The sequence below is a fragment of the Botryllus schlosseri genome, chromosome 14, assembly GCF_051294905.1.
Source record: "Botryllus schlosseri isolate E-star chromosome 14, Bs_hap1, whole genome shotgun sequence".
NCBI lineage: Eukaryota > Metazoa > Chordata > Ascidiacea > Stolidobranchia > Styelidae > Botryllus > Botryllus schlosseri.
In genome coordinates, this window is record NC_137249.1 from 10,955,738 (window position 1) to 10,974,704 (window position 18,967).

The window sequence follows — 18,967 nt, forward strand, 5'->3', positions numbered from 1 at the left end:
GTTACGATGATCCTGGTGATTTCAAAATTTTTCTTGAAGCTCCGTTTTTGACTTGGAGCTGGCCACTAGAACCAGTGGTATCAATAATCTTCGGAGTCGGAGCATTTCACATTTACGACACTTACGATTCGAAGCTCTGGTCGTAAAGAGGGTTGCAGACATTTTGAAAATGCCGTTTGCTGTCGTCAATCAGAAATATTTGAAAATACCGCGTTATACGGCCAGCCCGTGCTCCAGGTTATAGCGTCAAGAAACGTGAAAATGAGAGAGCTTGCAAAATTCGCTATTAGAACGAATTTCAGTTCTAGCGTTGTACGTTACGTCTGTGGTTCATAACTTTTTTTTTCTCCAGCGCCCCCTTTTGAAAATTTCTTGGGTCTGGCGTCCCCTATTTTAAGGACTGTAGTAAATCACAATGCGTAAGTGGTCGAAGTCCGCTTTCGGGTTGGGACTTCACTATTAGACCACTCGACTAATTAACGGTATAAGTGTATGTGTTATTATATCCAGGTTGTTATAACAACCATCGGGTAAGCCTACGCTTACGGACTCATAGCATTTGGTTCGAGATCGATGTACATTGTGCACATCCCGAATTCTCCTCTGCCATTGGCAATATGGGGAAATTAATGGTATTGGGTTTTGTTTTATTGCTTTGTGTGACTACTAAATCAACGGAGAATGTGGTACAGATTTGCCCACTCTAAATTTATACTGCACCAAGCTCTTAACGTTAACATGAATGGCGGTAACAACACTAAGCAGTATGATACGATGAAGGAATATTACGGCGATTTAATTTTGTAGCTCGCAAATAAAAGTATATTTAGTTAATCATTTTGGCCAAAAACTTCAAAACATCTTTAATGTATAATAGGCTACAACGGGCATCACTCTCAAAAGTTGTACAGTACAGTGCCTTTTGGAGTTCGATACACAGTGCGCTGCTGGATACAATACCTATAGTTCAAAACATGTAGTGGAAAATAACCCGAGTATCAGTATATTAATATTTTCATCATTTCAAAACACCACTGAAAAGATAGAAAGGTGTCGAAACGACTTGGAGTAGCAAGCGGGACGAGAGAGTTTGAACAGGGAATTGGCAATCCAAAAGTACGCTAAATTCATTCTACATGAATTAGAATAAACCACTGCATTCACGGAAACGTCGTCGGTGGATATTTCGCGGTGAGCACAACGAACACCGTTGTGATTTGACTGATTTTGTCGAATGTAAGTTTGCAATGAGAACTCAGGGGTATATAGAACTATTGTTCTGCAATATAATCATATGTCTTTACTATACACCATCTACTGCGAGGCCATTTTTTCTTCAGCGCCCCCATACCGCCCCCTGAGCCCAGCGCCCCCCAATTTCGCCCACTTAGCGTTTACGCCCCCTTCAAAATCAAAATCGCCCCCTGGGGCGCTGGAGACAAGGTTAAGAACCCGTGCGTTACGCAGTTGTGACTTGAAAATCATCAAATAGCAGGCAGTTTCGACTTATCGTTCACTGCAAGAGAAATCGTCCTCTTAACCTCATCATTCATCCCCTTTATCCTGTGACGAAAGAAATATTTATTTTGAAATTTGACATCGAATATGTAGCATGATTGTGGGAATAGATAGAGTAAACATATGGTCATGCAGTGCCGTCATATCGAATCACGTTTTGACGAAATAACTATCTATGTGCCTAACCTGCTTACGGAATCTTCCAATAAACCCGAAACTCTTCTTATTCTTGTCGGCTTCGTTTGCCAAAGCCGCCAAGAAATCGTTACCCATCATTCCAGTGGTTTTCTTTGGTTTTGACCCGCTGTTTTGCGTGCCAGTGGTAACCGCGGCACGTTTATCTTTATCTTTATTAAGCAATTTCCTTATGGCGAGAAGGCCGTGTTATTACAGTAATCACATCGGTGTGCCTAGATCACCTTACTTTGCTTTCCTCTTCAGAATAGTTTGTGACTTCGGGTAATTTTTTACTACGTCATTCAAGTCATTTTTTAGTAAGATGAACAGAGTTGCGAATCCTGGCGAATATATGTTCGCGGTTCGCCTGTTTGCGCCTCCCAGAGCAAGCAAACTAAAACAAGGCACATTTGTCCACTCGTGCTTCAGTCAGCGAAACATAGCGCTAAAGCCAAACCTGATTTCACCGAATGCAGTGCCGGCGCGTAAAGTGACAAATATTTGAGACTTTTTCTCACCGACAACTTGAACCACGCCGTTGCTTATGATGTACATCTCTCTTCCAACTTCCCCCTGCGACAGACATGAGATATTCCAACGCTCAACAAGCCTTTCAATTATGGCTACATCTGCCGGATTTGCCGACGTAGACTCCACAAGTCCTCGTAGCGGCACAATACATGACTTATGCATTTGTCGTCTGTGCCATCGTGATGGTGATGATGAATAAATGAATGAATGAATGAATGAATGAATGAGTGAGTGAGTGAGTGAGTGAGTGAGTGAGTGAGTGAGTGAGTGAGTGAGTGAGTGAGTGAGTGAGTGAGTGAGTGAGTGAGTGAGTGAGTGAGTGAGTGAGTGAGTGAGTGAGTGAGTGAGTGAGTGAGTGAGTGAGTGAGTGAGTGAGTGAGTGAGTGAGTGAGTGAGTGAGTGAGTGAGTGAGTGAGTGAGTGAGTGAGTGAGTGAGTGAGTGAGTGAGTGAGTGAGTGAATGAATGAATGAATGAATGAATGAATGAATGAATGAATGAATGAATGAATGAATGAATGAATGAATGAATGAATGAATGAATGAATGAATGAATGAATGAATGAATGAATGAATGAATGAATGAATGAATGAATGAATGAATGAATGAATGAATGAATGAATGAATAAATGAATGAATGAATGACTTACTTTCTGACAAATGTAATCTCCAGGCATGTATAAGATAGGGCGCAGTTTGACCACGAGATCGTAGAGCATTTGACGGTCGCATCCTTTGAAGAGATCGACTTTTTCCATTACGCATATGTGAACATTGACTGCGATCTCGTTGTGCATTTTTTCGGGAATCTGGTTTAGAAGTTGACTCTCGTCTGAAAACGTTAGCATAATTCCAGGTAACGCAGAGCAGACCAGGGGCAGTTGTTAACACATGATTGTAACGTATAATTATCATAGGCGACAAACTTGGGTATGATAGGTATGTCGAGCATGCCTTCTAATTCGTGCGGGTATGCGATATACCCACAATTTCGTTGGACACATATCAGCAGTGGCGGCTCGTGACAATATCGGGTGGTGGGGCAAGGGCTGCAAGCTACTTTTTATTAAGATGACGTCACAATGGCGTTTTCCAACGTAAACAAGTAACTTAATGATGGTACGGTAACATGAATTTGCCGGCAACAGTGATTTTAACAGTGGCGGCTCGTCCTATAGGGCAACTGGGGCATTGCCCCACCTAAAATTCTGTTAAATAACAATTCTTTAACATGTATAGACGCACACCTATCTATATAAACCGAAATCACAGCGAAAATCGTATACTTCTTGTCCTTTCGCTTGTAAACGACCATATATAGCGAAGTCTCTGCGAAAATCGAATTCTCTTCTGTGTTTTCGCTTTGCGAATGCCTAGCCGGGGCTTGCCCCGGTAGCGCTCATAACAAGCTTTCACTATCTATTCTCTCAAAGCCGCGCCCAATAAAGAAACGGTGATTTACTCTCTCCTATTCATAAAATTACCGAGCAACCGGGGCACGATAGCTCTGTGCCCTTAAGGTGTGATGTAACAATCGTATCTATAGCTAAACTCTGTTACCGTCATATGCGTTTAGTCGACCTTTGCTGGTATAGGTCGATTTTAATGGGGTTTCACACCATGAAAACTCTTGAAACTTGTTATGTCATGTCGTGATGGTGGTATTTAACACTGCCCCAAGTTTCAGGGTTTCTACTTGAAGTTTAGGGTAGTAATTCCGTTTCCGAAGTTGAGTGTGTGCTGATCCGTCATGTATCGCAAACAGATTTTACTCAAAAGCCGGTATTGTTATCCATTGGTTTTGACGATGTTCAATACTGAGATCGGTTATGACATTTGGCACGCTGTACCAAGTTTTAAGTTTGTCACTGAACTGTGTTAGTGGTAATTTCGTTTCCTAATTCGAGTGAGAGCTGACTCGTCATTTATGGCTAACAGATTATACGCAAAGCCGGTATTGGTCTCTATTGATTTTAACGATGCTCCTTACCTAGATCCGTCATAAGCTTTTGCACGGTATGTCTTGATTTTAGTATCGAACGCTGTGCCAAGTCTCAAGGTTGACACTCAATGATTAGGGCAGTAATTTCGTTATCAAGGTCGAGTATGGTAAAGATGTGCTCCGATCTGACACTTTAGCCTACAACACATTGCGGATTTCACCCAAAAGCCGGTGTATCTGCGGTAACGTTAACTGAGATGATGATATCATTCTCAGTTTGCATTCAAATATTTACTTTGATATTATATTCTCCAATGTCAATTTCACCGTGAAATTGTGGCCTTCAAGCCCTTTGCTTACAACCCCCTGTCAAGCGCGATAGTTATTTGGTTTTCGATGGCGGCTAACAGCTGATCACTTGATCAGCCTATTCCTCAGTAAATTTTACGCAGAATTCGGTGTTGGTCTGTTCGCATTAATTTTGACAGTGAACCATACCGAAAAGGGCCATGAGGCCACTTCTCGATAATGTCATGTAACAGTGTACCAAGTTTAAGGCTTTCATCCACGTATTTATTCGGTAATATATTTTCCAAAGGCGATTTCGCAGCAGACCTATAAGACAGTAATAAAAACGTATGTGTCGTGTTACAGTCTCCAGTTTCAAGGCCAAAATCTCTTATGCTCTACCGACTACCGAGACCAAATTTCCGAGGCTGCTATTCTTAGTTCTTTAGAATGATGTTTTGGATTCAATAGGACAGGCCCAATCTATGAGATAACAATTGCGTATCTGTCCGAATTCGTTGACCTTTCCAATTAGGCTTACGCTATCTCTCGAGTTATAGTCATTTCCATTTCTGCAGATAATTAGTCAGGTCTAATGCGAACATGAACCGTGTTGAATCGTTGTTCCGTACGCCGTTTACGCAGTTACCACACTTCAAGTCACAGCTCACCAGCGGACCTCTCGTGGCACATACGTTAAAATCACTGTTGCCGGGAAATTCATGTTACCGTACCATCATTAAGTTACTTGTTTACGTTGGAAAACGCCATTGTGACGTCATCTTGATAAAAAGTCGCTTGCAGCCCTTGCCCCACCACCCGATATTGTCACGAGCCGCCACAGGATTTTAACATATGTGCCACGAGAGGTCCGCCGGTGAGCTGTGACTTTAAGTGTGGTAACTGCGTAAACGGCGTAGGGAACGAAGATTCAACACGGTTCATGTTCGCACTTGACCTGGAAATGACTATAACTCGAGAGATAACGTAAGCCTAACTGGAAAGGTCAACGAGTTCGGACAGATACGCAATTGTTATCTCATACATTGGGCCTGTCATATTGAATCCAAAACATCATTCTGAAGAACTAAGAATAGCAGCCTCGGAAATTCGGTCTCGGTACAGCATAGGAGATTTTGGCCGTGAAACTGGAGACTGCAACACGACACATACGGCTTTATTACTGTCTATAGGTCTGCTGCGAAATCGCCTTTGGAAAATATATTACCGAATAAATACGTGGACGAAAGCTTTAAACTTAGTACACTGTTACATGACATCATCGAGCAGTGGTCTCATGGCCCTTTCCGGTATGGTACACTGTCAAAATAATGCGAACAGACCAACACCGAATTTTGCGCAAAATTTACTGAGGAATAGGCTGATCAAGTGATCAGCTGTTAGCCGCCATCGAAAACGAAATAGCTATCGCGCTTGACAGCAGGGGGTTGTGAGCAAATGGCTTGAAGGCCACAATTTCACGGTGAAATTGACATTGGAGAATATAATATCAAAGTAAATATTTGAATGCAAACTGAGAATGATATCATCATCTCAGTCAACGTTACCGCAGATACACCTGCTTTTGCGTGAAATCCGCAATGCGTTGTATGCTAAAGTGTCAGATCGGAGCACATCTCTACCATACTCGAACTTGATAACGAAATTACTGCCCTAATCACCGAGTGCCAACCTTGAGACTTGGCACAGCGTTCGATACTAAAACCAAGACATACCGTGCAAAAGCTTATGACGGATCTAGGTAAGGAGCATCGTTAAAATCAATAGATACCAATACCGGCTTTGCGTATATTCTGTTAGCGATAAATGACGAGTAAGCTCTCACTCAAATTAGGAAACGAAATTACCACTAACACAGTTCAGTGACAAACTTGAAACTTGGTACAGCGTTCGATACTAACATTAACTTACCGTGCCAAATTTCATAACCGATCTCTGTATTGAACATCGTCAAAATCAATGGATACCAATACCGGCTTTTGAGTAAAATCTGTTTGCGATACGTGACGGATCAGCACACACTCAACTTCGGAAACGGAATTACTACCCTAAACTTTAAGTAGAAACCTTGAAACTTGGGGCAGTGTTAAATACCACCATCACGACATGACATACCAAATTTCAAGAGTTTTCATGGTGTAAAACACCATCAAAATCGACCTATACCAGCAAAGGTCGACTAAACGCATATTACGGTAATCGAGTTCAGATATAGATACGATTGTTACATCACACCTTAGGGGCGACCAGCATATTTGCCCCGGTTGCTCGGCCATTTTACGAATAGGAGAGAGTAAATCACCGTTTCTTTATTGTGCGCGGCTTTGAGAGAATAGACAGTGAAAGCTTGTTATGAGCGCTACCGGGGCATGCCCCGGCTAGGCATTCGCAAAGCGAAAACACGGAAGAGAATTCGATTTTCGCAGAGACTTCGCTATATATGGGCATTTACTAGCGAAAGGACAAGAAGAATACGACTTTCGCTGTGATTTCGGTATATATAGATTGGTGTGCGTCTATAAATGGTAAAGAATTGTTATTGAACAGAATATTAGGTGGGGCAATGCCCCAGTTGCCCTATAGGACGAGCCGCCACTGCATATCAGCACAACCTTGCTGGCCGATTTTGTGGTTTGAAAAAAGTATTCGCCATGTATTCCGTAAAACGTACATATATGCTTATCTGAGCAAATTACCGACCTATTACATTAAGGTACGTTTTACAATTGCACAGTATATATTGTACGATGTAGATCACTAATCATAATCAGTAATTATCAGGCTGGACGGCGAGACGGCGATTTCGATGCCCTCTGATATTTCGAACGAATATACGCTCTCCTTATCTTACCGCATTTCTGCATTTACACTATTTCACACAAAATTTAGTCGGAGCGCGAATTTGGACAGTTTGTAATTGTAAGCATCTAAACCGGAATCCATTCATGCGCAATGGGCAATGGACATACTAGTTACTTCAATAATACTTAGCGATCGTTACACAGGAAATGTAGCAATGCCGCCAAAACGCCGTTATCATCAAGAAAACAATTGTCACATCTACACGCATTACGCATTCCGGAATTGTCGCGATGCTATCGATGTTACTTGTTACTAGGGTTGGGACTTCGGGATCAAATGTGAAATCCCGGGATCGGGATTTCCGAGGAGGGTTGGTTCGATTATGTTCACAATAAGAGCAATTCTGTTCACAATAAGAGCAGTCTCATGTTCACAATAAGAGCAGTCATGTTCACAATAAGAGCAGTCTCATGTTCACAATAAGAGCAGTCGTTGTATTATTCACAATAACATCAGTCGCAGCACCACCATATCCCCCGGACTCGATGTCCGAGTGGCAACATAGTCCGAACACAACCCAGACATGATGTCCGAACACCCCCAGACACGATGTCCGAGTCTCAACGCAGTTCGAACACACTCCTGACATGATGCCCGAACACCCCCAGACACGATGTACGAGTGTCAACGCCGTCCGAACACACCCCAGACACGATATCCGAACGCCCCCCCCCAGACACACCCCAGACATGATGTCCGAACACCCCCCAGACATCCTCATCCATACACGATGTCCGAACTCACCACGCCCCAGACATGATGTCCGAGTGTCAACGCAGTCCGATCACACCCCAGACACGATGTCCGAAACCCCCCCAGACACGACTTAACTTGACTCTGTGTCTCAAAATGTAAATTGACTCGTGACTCAAAGCTAATTTTTTTGAGTCAACTTCGAGTCATCAATTTATCGGTCTCGACTGGGTCGCTGTACCTGTACGCACGTACTTTACGTACGTACATCGTGTTTGGGGGTGTTCGGGCATCGTGTCAGGAGTGTGTTCGGACTGCGTTGACACTCGGACATCGTGTCTGGGGGTGTTCGGACATCATGTCTGGGTGGTGTTCGGACTATGTTGCCACTCGGACATCGTGTCCGGGGGATATGGTGGTGCTGCGACTGATATTATTGTGAATGCAACGACTGCTCTTATTGTGAACATGAGACTGTTCTTATTGTGAACATGACTGCTCTTATTGTGAACATGAGACTGCTCTTATTGTGAACATGACTGCTCTTATTGTGAACATTAGACTGTTCTTATTGTGAACATGACTGCTCTTATTGTGAACATAGGACTGTTCTTATTGTGAACATGACTGCTCTTATTGTGAACATGAGACTGCTCTTATTGTGAACATGGCTGATCTTATTGTATTATCATGTCTGGGGTATCTTCGGACTGCATTGACACTCTGGACATCATGTCTGGGGGTGTTTCGATATCATGACTGAGGTGTGTCCACACTGCGTTGCCAATCGGAAATCATGTTCGGACAGTACAAGCGCACAAGTACAACACACGCGCGTCCACGTCGTCCAAATATCATATGATCGACCGAAAAGATCATCGCTCCATCAAATATGCCGGACCTGATGTGTGGAACAGTATCCCGCCGGCCATCCGACAGTCGACGAGCATGTCCACATTCAAGTCGAAATACAAGCAATTACTACTAAATAAATACAGTCCATCCTCAAGATTACCGGACCACGACTGACCTATCGATCTCGCTTCCAATGACATGCCGCCCTATTTCTTGTCGCTTTCTTTTTCTATACTGTATTCTTTACTTTCATTCAGTGTGCATGCCTCCTCTTTACTACGCCTAGGCCAAGGTGGGTGTCCGATTCCATTGACAAATCCAAGTCGCTTCGACATCTTCCTGTCTATTCATTGTATCGCATTTTTTGTGGTGTATTGAACTGATAAAATTGCTAATAAACCAATGATGATGATGATGATCATGTCCCGGCCTGTGTTCAAATATCAAGTCTAGGGTGTGTTCATAAAATCATGTTTGGGGTGTCTTCGGACTGCGTTGACACTCGGACATCATGTCTGGGGCGTGGCGAGTTCGGACATCGTGTCTGGACGATGTCTGGGGGGTATTCGGTCATCATGTCTGGGGTGTGTCTGGGGTGTGTCTGGAGAAGGGGCGTTAGGACATCGTGTCTGGGGTGTGTTCGGACTGCGTGTACACTCGGACATCATGTCTGGGGTGTGTTCGGACTGCGTTGACACTCAGACATCATGTCTGGGGCGTGGTGAGTTCGGACATCGTGTATGGAGGATGTCTGGGGGGTGTTCGGACCTCATGTCTGGGGTGTGTCTGGGGGGGTGGGCGTTCGGACATCGTGTCTGGGATGTGTTCGGACTGCGTTGACATTCGGACATCGTGTCTAGGGGTGTTCGGGCATCATGTCAGGAGTGTGTTCGAACTGCGTTGACACTAGGACATCGTGTCTGGGGGTGTTCGGACATCATGTCTGGGTTGTGTTCGGACTATGTTGCCACTCGGACATCGTGTCAGGGGGATATGGTGGTGCTGCGACTGATGTAATTGTGAATACAACGACTGCTCTTATTGTGAACATGAGACTGCTCTTATTGTGAACATGACTGCTCTTATTGTGAACATGAGACTGCTCTTATTGTGAACAGAATTGCTCTTATTGTGAACATAATCGAACCAACCCTGTAGGGATTTCCCGGGATTTTCGCTCCTCAATCCCGGGATTCCCCGGGATTAGAAAAATAGTAAAATAGACATACAAGTTACACAAATAACATTTAGTCCTTGTGATATTGAATTGACGCAAAACTAAAGAGCATCAAGAGTATCATCGTTTAGATCAGGGGTCCCAAACTCCAATTTTATCGCGGGCCAATTTCGTAGTTTTTGATGACGCGGCGGGCAGCAGCATCAAATAGGGGTATAATATGTATTTCCCACTCATCCCAGTACGCCTTTTTTGTCGGACCTTGCAGATTGGCATTCCATACACATTGTGAAAATGTAATACACTATTGTAATATTCACGGTTGCCACGAAAAAGTCATATTTTTCAATATTTTTCAAAAATATTGTTGTGCTTGGCATAATTTGGCGACATAAGGAGTTGTATAGGCATAATTTGGCGACATAAGGAGTTGTATAGACAGTTAAAATCCATGCGAGACGACAAATGCATCGTGTCATCGTAAAAGCTGTCGCTTTATAATTTAGCAGCTAGTGGACGTTTGATGTGTGATAGCGATTCAGGTTTTTGGAGTGGTTTCAGAATGAAATTTCAAGTTCTCAAATCCGAAATCTGAAATGTTCGAGTTTAATATTGTCGAATGCTTGAAAAGTCAACACGCCGACGTGGGCCGCAAAAACAGTTCTGGCGGGCCGCGTGTTTGAGGCCACTGTTCTAGACAATCAGCCGAGTTTGTGAAACTGCTTTATTACCAAAATAAGAGATATGGCGCTACATAAGCCTTGGTAGATGCTGTTCACAAATCCCGGGATTTCATCGGGACCAATCCCGGGATCGGGATTGCTTCAAATCCCGGGATCCCGGGAGCGGGATTTCCCGGGGTCCCAACGCTACTTGTTACTCATGCAGTGCATTTCTCAGTGGTCCGCTGCGTTGGATTGCGCAAACGCGTCATAATATTTCATAAAATTGATGCATAAATTGTAAATTTATTCGATTCGTTCAACCGCGAACGTTGCGTATACCAATAAACTTGACCACCGCCAGACTGACTGCATGGCATCGAGCACACCAATATCGATATTTCAAACAATTGGGTATTTAGTAGAAAGTCGATTTTTGTTCATGAGGTCGCGACCCGCTCTCATGACTGGTACTGCCGCGTTTAGGCTACATAACCCACTATTCCACTAAATTCCATACTAATAAGACAGTGCGTATATTGAAACATCATATCAGAGGTGAAATACTGTACGTACGTCTTGTTGGTAAGACCGATGACACGTGGTAAAATGCGTCCTCGAACAACTATGACGTCACCGATCACGGCGATTGAAACGTCACAAGTTATACCGCATATCCACATAAAATCACGGTTCGTGCCTATGATGCGATTGCGTTGACGATTGCGTTGGCGATTGCGATCACAGAACACTTTCATAGTAATTGATTACGATTACATGGAAAATAATCACGATTATTCACGATTATATTCATTTTGCCTTGAGCACGTATTCGAGAACACCTAACGATTGATTTGAGACTGCGCCATGATAAAAGTGTGAGCCATGGGCCAAATGTGTGAGCCAAATTTTGACTATAAGGAATGACAAAATGTTGATTGGTTTGGTACCCACTTAAAGTATAGGACCAGCGTAAGTTAGTTAGACAGAAAGAACTTGAAATTTTAGCATAAAGAATAATGCTTCGCGTCATGTATACCAGTCTGCCGTTACGAGCAACGCCAAAGAATTCCCTGATATTGTTACATATAAAATTTGATATCAGCAACATCCGATTGAAACTGATTTGATATTTAAAATTGTCACGCTTCATTTCGCGGCATAAGCTTTGCAAATCTCTAATCGATCAAGGTAGCATTTGTGCGGTTTTCATACTCCTCGCCTCGCAGCAATCTTCAGAAGGTGTCTATACATGGCAAGCACAGCCAAGCATCAATTAACCGAATTATTTACCGAATATATAAGAAGAATAGTCGATTGACTGGTTTCCAAAATACGTGGAACAATAAATCATCCAGGTCTGCACGGCGCCTTGGCCTACAATAATCATCTATTTTGCTTTATTCACCAAGTATCTTCTGCGTCTCCCAGGTGTACTCGAACCACTCCCTGACTTTTTTCTGGACGTGGGGAGGTATGTTATTCTTCTCCATGTAATCGATACAGCTGTTTTTAGTGGCCCGGTATCCTTCTTCTTCGGCGGCGTTGGCTTGAACTGAATCGCGAACCTGCATAGTACAGATAGAGAGTTTTGGCATCTGTGATATGAGACGCTTCACTGGAATCAAAAGTATGGGCGAGTTGCTACTGAGTTGCTTGCTGTCGCGCACATATTTTATGAAAATTATGCGAAATTAGAGGTGAGAAAATTTTGACGTTCCAATGAAATTTCAGTTAAAGTTGAGTACCTTATGTATATACCGTATGTATATACCTCTCTGTACCAGTCGGTTTGATAGAAACTTAAAAAATACCCTGAGTGGGACTCTCGCCTAGAGGATATGTTTGCTCTCAGATTTGAAACTTGAACACAGCGGCCCATCGTGCCCGAGACATCGAGCATTGCGTTGTTGATTGCATTTTAAAGCTTTCTTCTGCTTCCATAGCAGTACCAAATATACTAGCGTGACTCAAAGTAATGAAAAGCTAACCTGTCCGATGACAATCGAAAATATGAACAGGCCCAAAAAGAAATTGAGAAGCTGAAATATAAGCTCGAAATTCGTCGTAGGTTTTTCCACATTGCCGATAGTGACCGTCGTGCAGAATGCCCAGTAAAAACATTTGATGTACCTAAAAAAAATTTAAAAACACATCAGTGAACTAATATATTATCCCTCAGAAAAAATCGAACAGATCTCACGAGCTGCCGTCATTTTGAAACCCCCACGGACTCTTGAAGTCCATGTAGTACGAGGTGTAGTAATACAAGCAAGCGTCCACGTGGATGAAATACAGTAGATAACAGGTCGTAACTGCCACTCTGCGATATAAAGGCGATCTGTTGATGAAAATTGTGGGTGGGTTTGAAGAAGTGACTGGGTACAATACCTGTAAATGTACGCATTGTCCAGCACCATTTCGAATTTGTTGTTGAATTCGAAAAATGAATGATACTGAAACGAAGAAGGTTACCGTGAGCACGTGCTAGTGAAACATACAGAACTTCGCAATACGCATATTACTGAAGGTGAAATCCGTAGGCTATATATCTGGATTGAATTTGAGACCGGATGCTCCCAATCGCGTCAACATATTTGAATCGATCAAAAATTCAACTTTTGTACATACGAGCTTGTACATAAATAACTGAGTGTGATTTTTAAACGGGCCGTGATATAGTAGTATTTGTAAGCCAAATTACAGTTGGACTGTTGTCGGAAAACCGAATTTGTCACTCGCCAACACTAGCTGCATAGACATAGATAGCATGATGCTTACCTTCAAGACTCTATTTACTCGCAAAACGGGGTGAAATCCGACGAATAGGTACAGTACTTCGAACGGTACTAGCGAAAGAGTGTCGAGAACGAATGCCTCGCTCTTCATGTAATGTTTACGTGTGTCTTTTCTTTCTGTCTGAGGAAACCATGTTCCAAATACCGTTATCTTTCTATATCTACAAGTAGTTTTCGCTTCTATTGAAAATTCTTACTTCTATGTAACTGAGTATCATCAATGACTATACTCTGGCCACATCTGTGCACATAAACATGTGTTAATATGAGTAGAGCTGTAACTAATATCTATGTATACACTATACAATTATACATAGCTTATAATATCTCTGACAGAAATGACTAAAATACACGGAATGGCGAAATACTTGACTACAGCCTACCAGTCCAGTTCAAGCAGTACACCTACACGTAGCCCTACTTGGCAACAGGCCATCACTGTTGTAAACTCACCTTGAAATTTCCACCTTCAATAAATTGGCACCGGACTTGAAATACAATCATGTCCACCAAATTAATGGCGTCGCAGATATAGTCTACAGCGAGCCAGTACTTTCGATTTGCGTCCACTTCAATTGGAAATGACATTCGCATGGGAATTGTAATGGCGTTGTACAGAAATGACCAGGTTACGAGCACTTGATAAAGAAGATAGATGTTGTCTACAAAACAAAGTGAAAAAACCGTGAGTTACTTGAGCAACTACATATAGAGAGCCTATAAATCTACCACAAAATCAATTTTGACACTGTATAGGCGTTACAAATCCTAACGCGTAAATGGGAAAATCATTAGATAACAATTGTTATGTTTCTGACTACGACTTCTACTTGTAACAGTTTTATGCAAAACTACTAAATTTATACACCTCGGATTTTGTGGATTAGTTCTGGAATATATTTGCATCACTTTTTGTGAGTGATATTGCCATAAAAAACTTGGCGAAACACCCCAGTATCCAGATGGAGTCATGGTCAATAACGAAATACTTTTTCGGAGCATTCAAGTAGGTTTTGATTACTTGCTCTACTTACTCAGGTGGTTCTGATTTTAAACTACTTCTACTTTACTGTTTTCACAACCTGTATAGGCATATCATAGATACTTTTTTAGTTACCTGGCAATCGTCACAATTTGGGTAGAAACTGACTACTTTACCCCCCTCTGCGTACCTGAATAAGGATCGATGGTTTCTGGTAATCGGTAATTCAGAAATCTGTGAAAAAGTGTTCGCTTTTCTGTAGCATTGACAGGAAGTTGTGACACTTCCTTATCATCTTCTTTTGCATCCTGGGTACCTGTGCAGAGGGCTCAATTATAATTAAAGTGATGCATGTCAAGAAAAATAAGAGTGGCGCGATGTGCAAACGATACAGTGACGACAACGATGGGCATTGGGTTCATGTTTGGAACATGATTTCCTGTCTCATTTTACTATTCATTTTTTAAATATCTTTCGATTGGTAGGCGTCGCGCGCAGATGATTTCGGTTAATAAAATGTCTTGAAAAGTGGTGATTCGATTCGGTTTTGCCTGCCTCTAGTTCAGTGGGATACACAAAACTATCTCTGAAAATCCAAATTCAACAAGTATTAATATCGAGTCGAAATCGAGGACTTACTGGCTTCCTTCTCGTTTTCCGAATCGCTGAATGACTTCTCTTCAAAGAGTTCTTTTTCGATAACTTTGGCCCTGCGGGAACATCTTTTCTTCCATATTGCAAACTGCCTTCCCGTGATGCGAACAAAGTCTTCTTGTGCCGCTGGCTCTTGCTCTTCGGACGCCATCATTCAAAAAACTGCGCACGAGGCTGATCAGACGACAACAATGCGACAAGAACAATTGAACACTGGTTTATCATAAGCCGATTGTAGTGATTAATGAATTGTGGACTCATAGATCGATCATTTCGGTCAATCGATCAAGTGCAGCGTTCACAATGCAGGGATATCTTAGGTAACCCGGTCACAATGTCGCTAATGTCCCGTGATACCATCGTAAATTCTCAAATTCTCTGGGAACACGATTGTGACACGTAACTAATAATACGTATGCTGCACAGAGAGGACAATCTATCTATTTGTGTTTGATGGATTCGCTCTCTCACACTTTCATGCCTGTAGTATAGAGGCTGTATTGCTGGCTAAGTAACAAAGTAGGCTACTTCAACATTTTTGAACTAGCCTACTCATGTATCCTAGGTTTGCCTATGCATAGTAGCATGCACCATACTTACTCAAGTGAGATTGAAGAGAGAGAGAGAGAGAGATATGATATTCTTTTTCGCCTGCACCATCGAGATGCTTTGACGACGGAGTTGCGATACGGCCCCATGAGGTCATCTAGTCTGCGCCCCCGTTTTTTTTCTCCTCCATGCTATCCGTGATTGCTGAGCGCCTAGCAGGATAGCTGCGGATACCATTTTTCGAGTCTTTGGTATGACCCGGCCGGGAATCGAACCCACGACCTACCGCTCGAGAAGCCGGACGCATAACCATTACACTATCTCGCTCGACAAGTGGTTCCAGCTCTGATTGAACAATCTTCATGCAAAACTTTACCAGTCTGCTACTTCTTAGAATTTGGATTTCGAAAAGTGGAACTTCTAGTTTTGGGATAAATTTGCATCAGTTTTTTTTAGTGAAACTGTCATTGAACCGTGTGAAGTAGCCAATGCATCGCGGCAGGGTTGTAATGACTCGACTCGAGTCCGACTCGAGTCACGTTTTTCAGATGACTCGAGAGTCATTTTCTCAAAATACGGAAATGACTCGACTCGACTCGAGTCAATTTGTGTATTGACTCGACTTGCACTCGAGTCATTGTGCATGACTCGAACCAAGTCGTATAACTCGAGACTCAGACGGAAAAGACCGAAGTTTCATTGTAATTTCGAGGAATAGTACAGTAATCACACTATTGAGATTTCGTCTATTGGTACTGGTACTTGAAAACACGTCCAGAAACTGCTAATAATGACGAAAATTAGTATATTATAAATGCGAACCATTTGATATCACCAAACAGAGTTATAAAAGGTGGATTTAACAAGCCTTTAACTGTAAACTGGGAAGTCAAGATAATGACTTGGACTCGACTCGAGTCATAATACCATGAATCGGACTCGAACCTCTGCTCGGTGACTTGGACTCGGACTTGACTCGGTGGTGAATTGAAAATGACTCGACTTGACTCGAGTCAAAAGTATAAAACTGAGATTGACTTGTGACTCGGAGCCTTATGACTTGGTTACAACCCTGCATCGCGGTAACTGATTATATTTTCGAAGACTTTGCATTAATTTCAAGTTTGAAAGTAGCCATCTCTAGGGTTACAATTAGAACAAAAATCAAATTAAAACAAAAATGTTTGAAACAAGGCCCTAATTTAGAACGTGTCTTTCATTGTTTTTTTTCAAGCCAGGACGTCACGATTCCATTGTGACGTCATAGTGGATTGGCATTGACAATTGAAAATATAGGGTAAATATTGCTCATTTGACTAAATATCGGTACTAATAATGTTGAACCAACTATTTTGAGGGTTCCAACCATCCCATATCGATATACCTCGGCTATATCGGGTGGTATTTGTCCGTAGGCTCATACAACATGTTTTTTGGAAAGTATTTACGCAATTATGGCATAATTTATCAACTTAAAAAAATACATTTTTTAAGGCCTTTTTTAAAACACTGTTTAAAACATGTTTTGAACAAATTGTTTTAAAACACCGTTTGTTTTAAATGCGGCCATTTCCAATAAAATTTTGAAAGTATGCGGGCCCTCGACGGAAATTACTTTTTGAAATTAGTTCATTGCTGATTTACTGTATCTCAGTCCAATTTTGCCCTATATTTAACATAAATTCTCAAAAAAGGACAAAATCTCAAAAAGGAGGACAAATCCTCCTAAAGGAGGACGTATGGTAACCCTATAGTGTCGACAAGTCTAGAAGATTGGCGTTAGATGCTTGTAATTGAGTGGAAATTTACGGCCTTACATCTATACTTGTGCTTGAGTAGCAACGATGGCTACTTTGACCACACTCCCAGCAAGCAATTCTACAAGAACTCCAGCAGCATTTCGTGCTTGACTTATCACTCGCATTTACGTATTGCTCGTCTACCTACGACTCATATCCATCTCGTGACTTTTGAGATCACGTTAATCTGATTAACTTACCGTTCCACCATCAATGATGAACATTTGTAAGAGTGCTGAGTACGGCTGTCATTACTTCCGAAAGTGAAAAACTTGTACAATCGGGGCCGTAACAGCACTTCGCCAGCCACCCCCAAAACATTGGTCTCGGGCCCACCATATGTTAATGAATCGCCACCCAGACCTTCCTCAGGCTGTTCGCTTACTACCGCTGCTTACTTATCCTCTACATTAGGGGCCGTTTAGTGGGTCAGCTTTTCTCGCCTAAACGCGCCACGCGCGAAAATTTTCTATAATTCATGATTCAATCGGGCAATATGATCGGGAATTGCATGTATGTTGCTATCAATTTTTATCCTCTCTCTGCTCACGTAATCAGATTTACAGGTAGAGCTGATGGTGAGGTGTGTTTGAAAAGGTAGGACCCCTCAATATTATAATTATACATCTTCGGGCGTATTCCCGTTGGCAGGAATGGAACAGCACTTCGTCAGGTCCCGCAAAGGGTCTGGGGCTCCCATAGGGTGATAAACCTACTCCCATCACCTTGTTCGCTTTTGCCACGAAATGAATTGTATACTGCTTAGTGGGCAAGCGCGAGGCGCGAAAATTTTCGAAAATTCATGATAAAATCGGTCAATAAGATCTGGAATAGCGTATATATTGCTATCTATTTCTTATCCTCTCTGCTCACGTAATCAGATTTACTGGTAGAGCTGAGTGAGGTGTCTTGGAAACTGCAGGGCCCATTGGTATGACTCCTTAACATGATGGTATTTCGTGCCCTCCTGTCTGGTGTATAAAAAATATAGAATCGCCATAACGTAGGCTACGAAACTAAAAGACGCACACGATTTCAAATTGGTATTTCTTCACTGGCATATAATTTTACCCTGCGGGATGGTATTTATCTTGTGAGATTGCCAGGACAGAATTTTGTTTATATAACGAAGTTTTCGGTTAGCATTAGGGTAGTCTTTTTCGGCCACGGTTATCTCGCTGCCGATCGTTCTGGCACACTTCTTGGAGTCGCATGTTACATGGCCTACTTTACATGTCTTGGTGCGTCGTGGCACGGTAATCGCCAACGCCAATATGCCCATAAATCTTCCTTATTTTTTCTTGTGGGAAGGAGTAGGCCTACCCAAAAATCAAGATAATTGGCAACTTGAAAAAGTTGCATAAAGTTTCAAAAAAAATAATCTATAATTTATGCTAATTCACGAAAAAATTTGGGGCCCCTGCAGAGCTCGCCCCCCCCCCAATTGGGGGGTTTGGGGTG

General features: G+C 42.3%; 1 protein-coding gene across 1 annotated transcript; it reads right to left on the reverse strand.

The window, feature by feature from the left end:
• Positions 1 to 732: 732 nt before the first annotated feature.
• Positions 733 to 15,744, reverse strand: LOC145456016 (cyclic nucleotide-gated channel beta-3-like). The gene is made up of 11 exons (XM_080334047.1): positions 15,129 to 15,744; positions 14,695 to 14,820; positions 13,976 to 14,214; positions 13,506 to 13,643; positions 13,116 to 13,180; positions 12,928 to 13,047; positions 12,716 to 12,857; positions 12,133 to 12,292; positions 2,875 to 3,056; positions 2,153 to 2,268; positions 733 to 2,089 (listed from the first exon to the last, which is right to left on the reverse strand). Exons 1-11 carry the CDS (start codon positions 15,310 to 15,312, stop codon positions 1,939 to 1,941), a joined length of 1,623 nt encoding a protein of 540 aa, XP_080190173.1. The 5' UTR covers positions 15,313 to 15,744; the 3' UTR covers positions 733 to 1,938.
• Between the last annotated feature and the right edge of the window lie 3,223 nt (positions 15,745 to 18,967).

Bases quoted from the DNA above. Each gene is read 5' to 3' on its own strand.
- LOC145456016 (XM_080334047.1), bottom strand. From the start codon at position 15,312: ATGATGGCGTCCGAAGAGCAAGAGCCAGCGGCACAAGAAGACTTTGTT. The intron at 12,293-12,715 runs GTTAGCTTTTCA...TGTACTATGCAG, and splicing joins TTTCGATTGTCATCGGACAG to GTTCGCGATTCAGTTCAAGC. The intron at 2,269-2,874 runs GTAAGTCATTCA...TGTCTGTCGCAG, and splicing joins GAGATTACATTTGTCAGAAA to GGGGAAGTTGGAAGAGAGAT.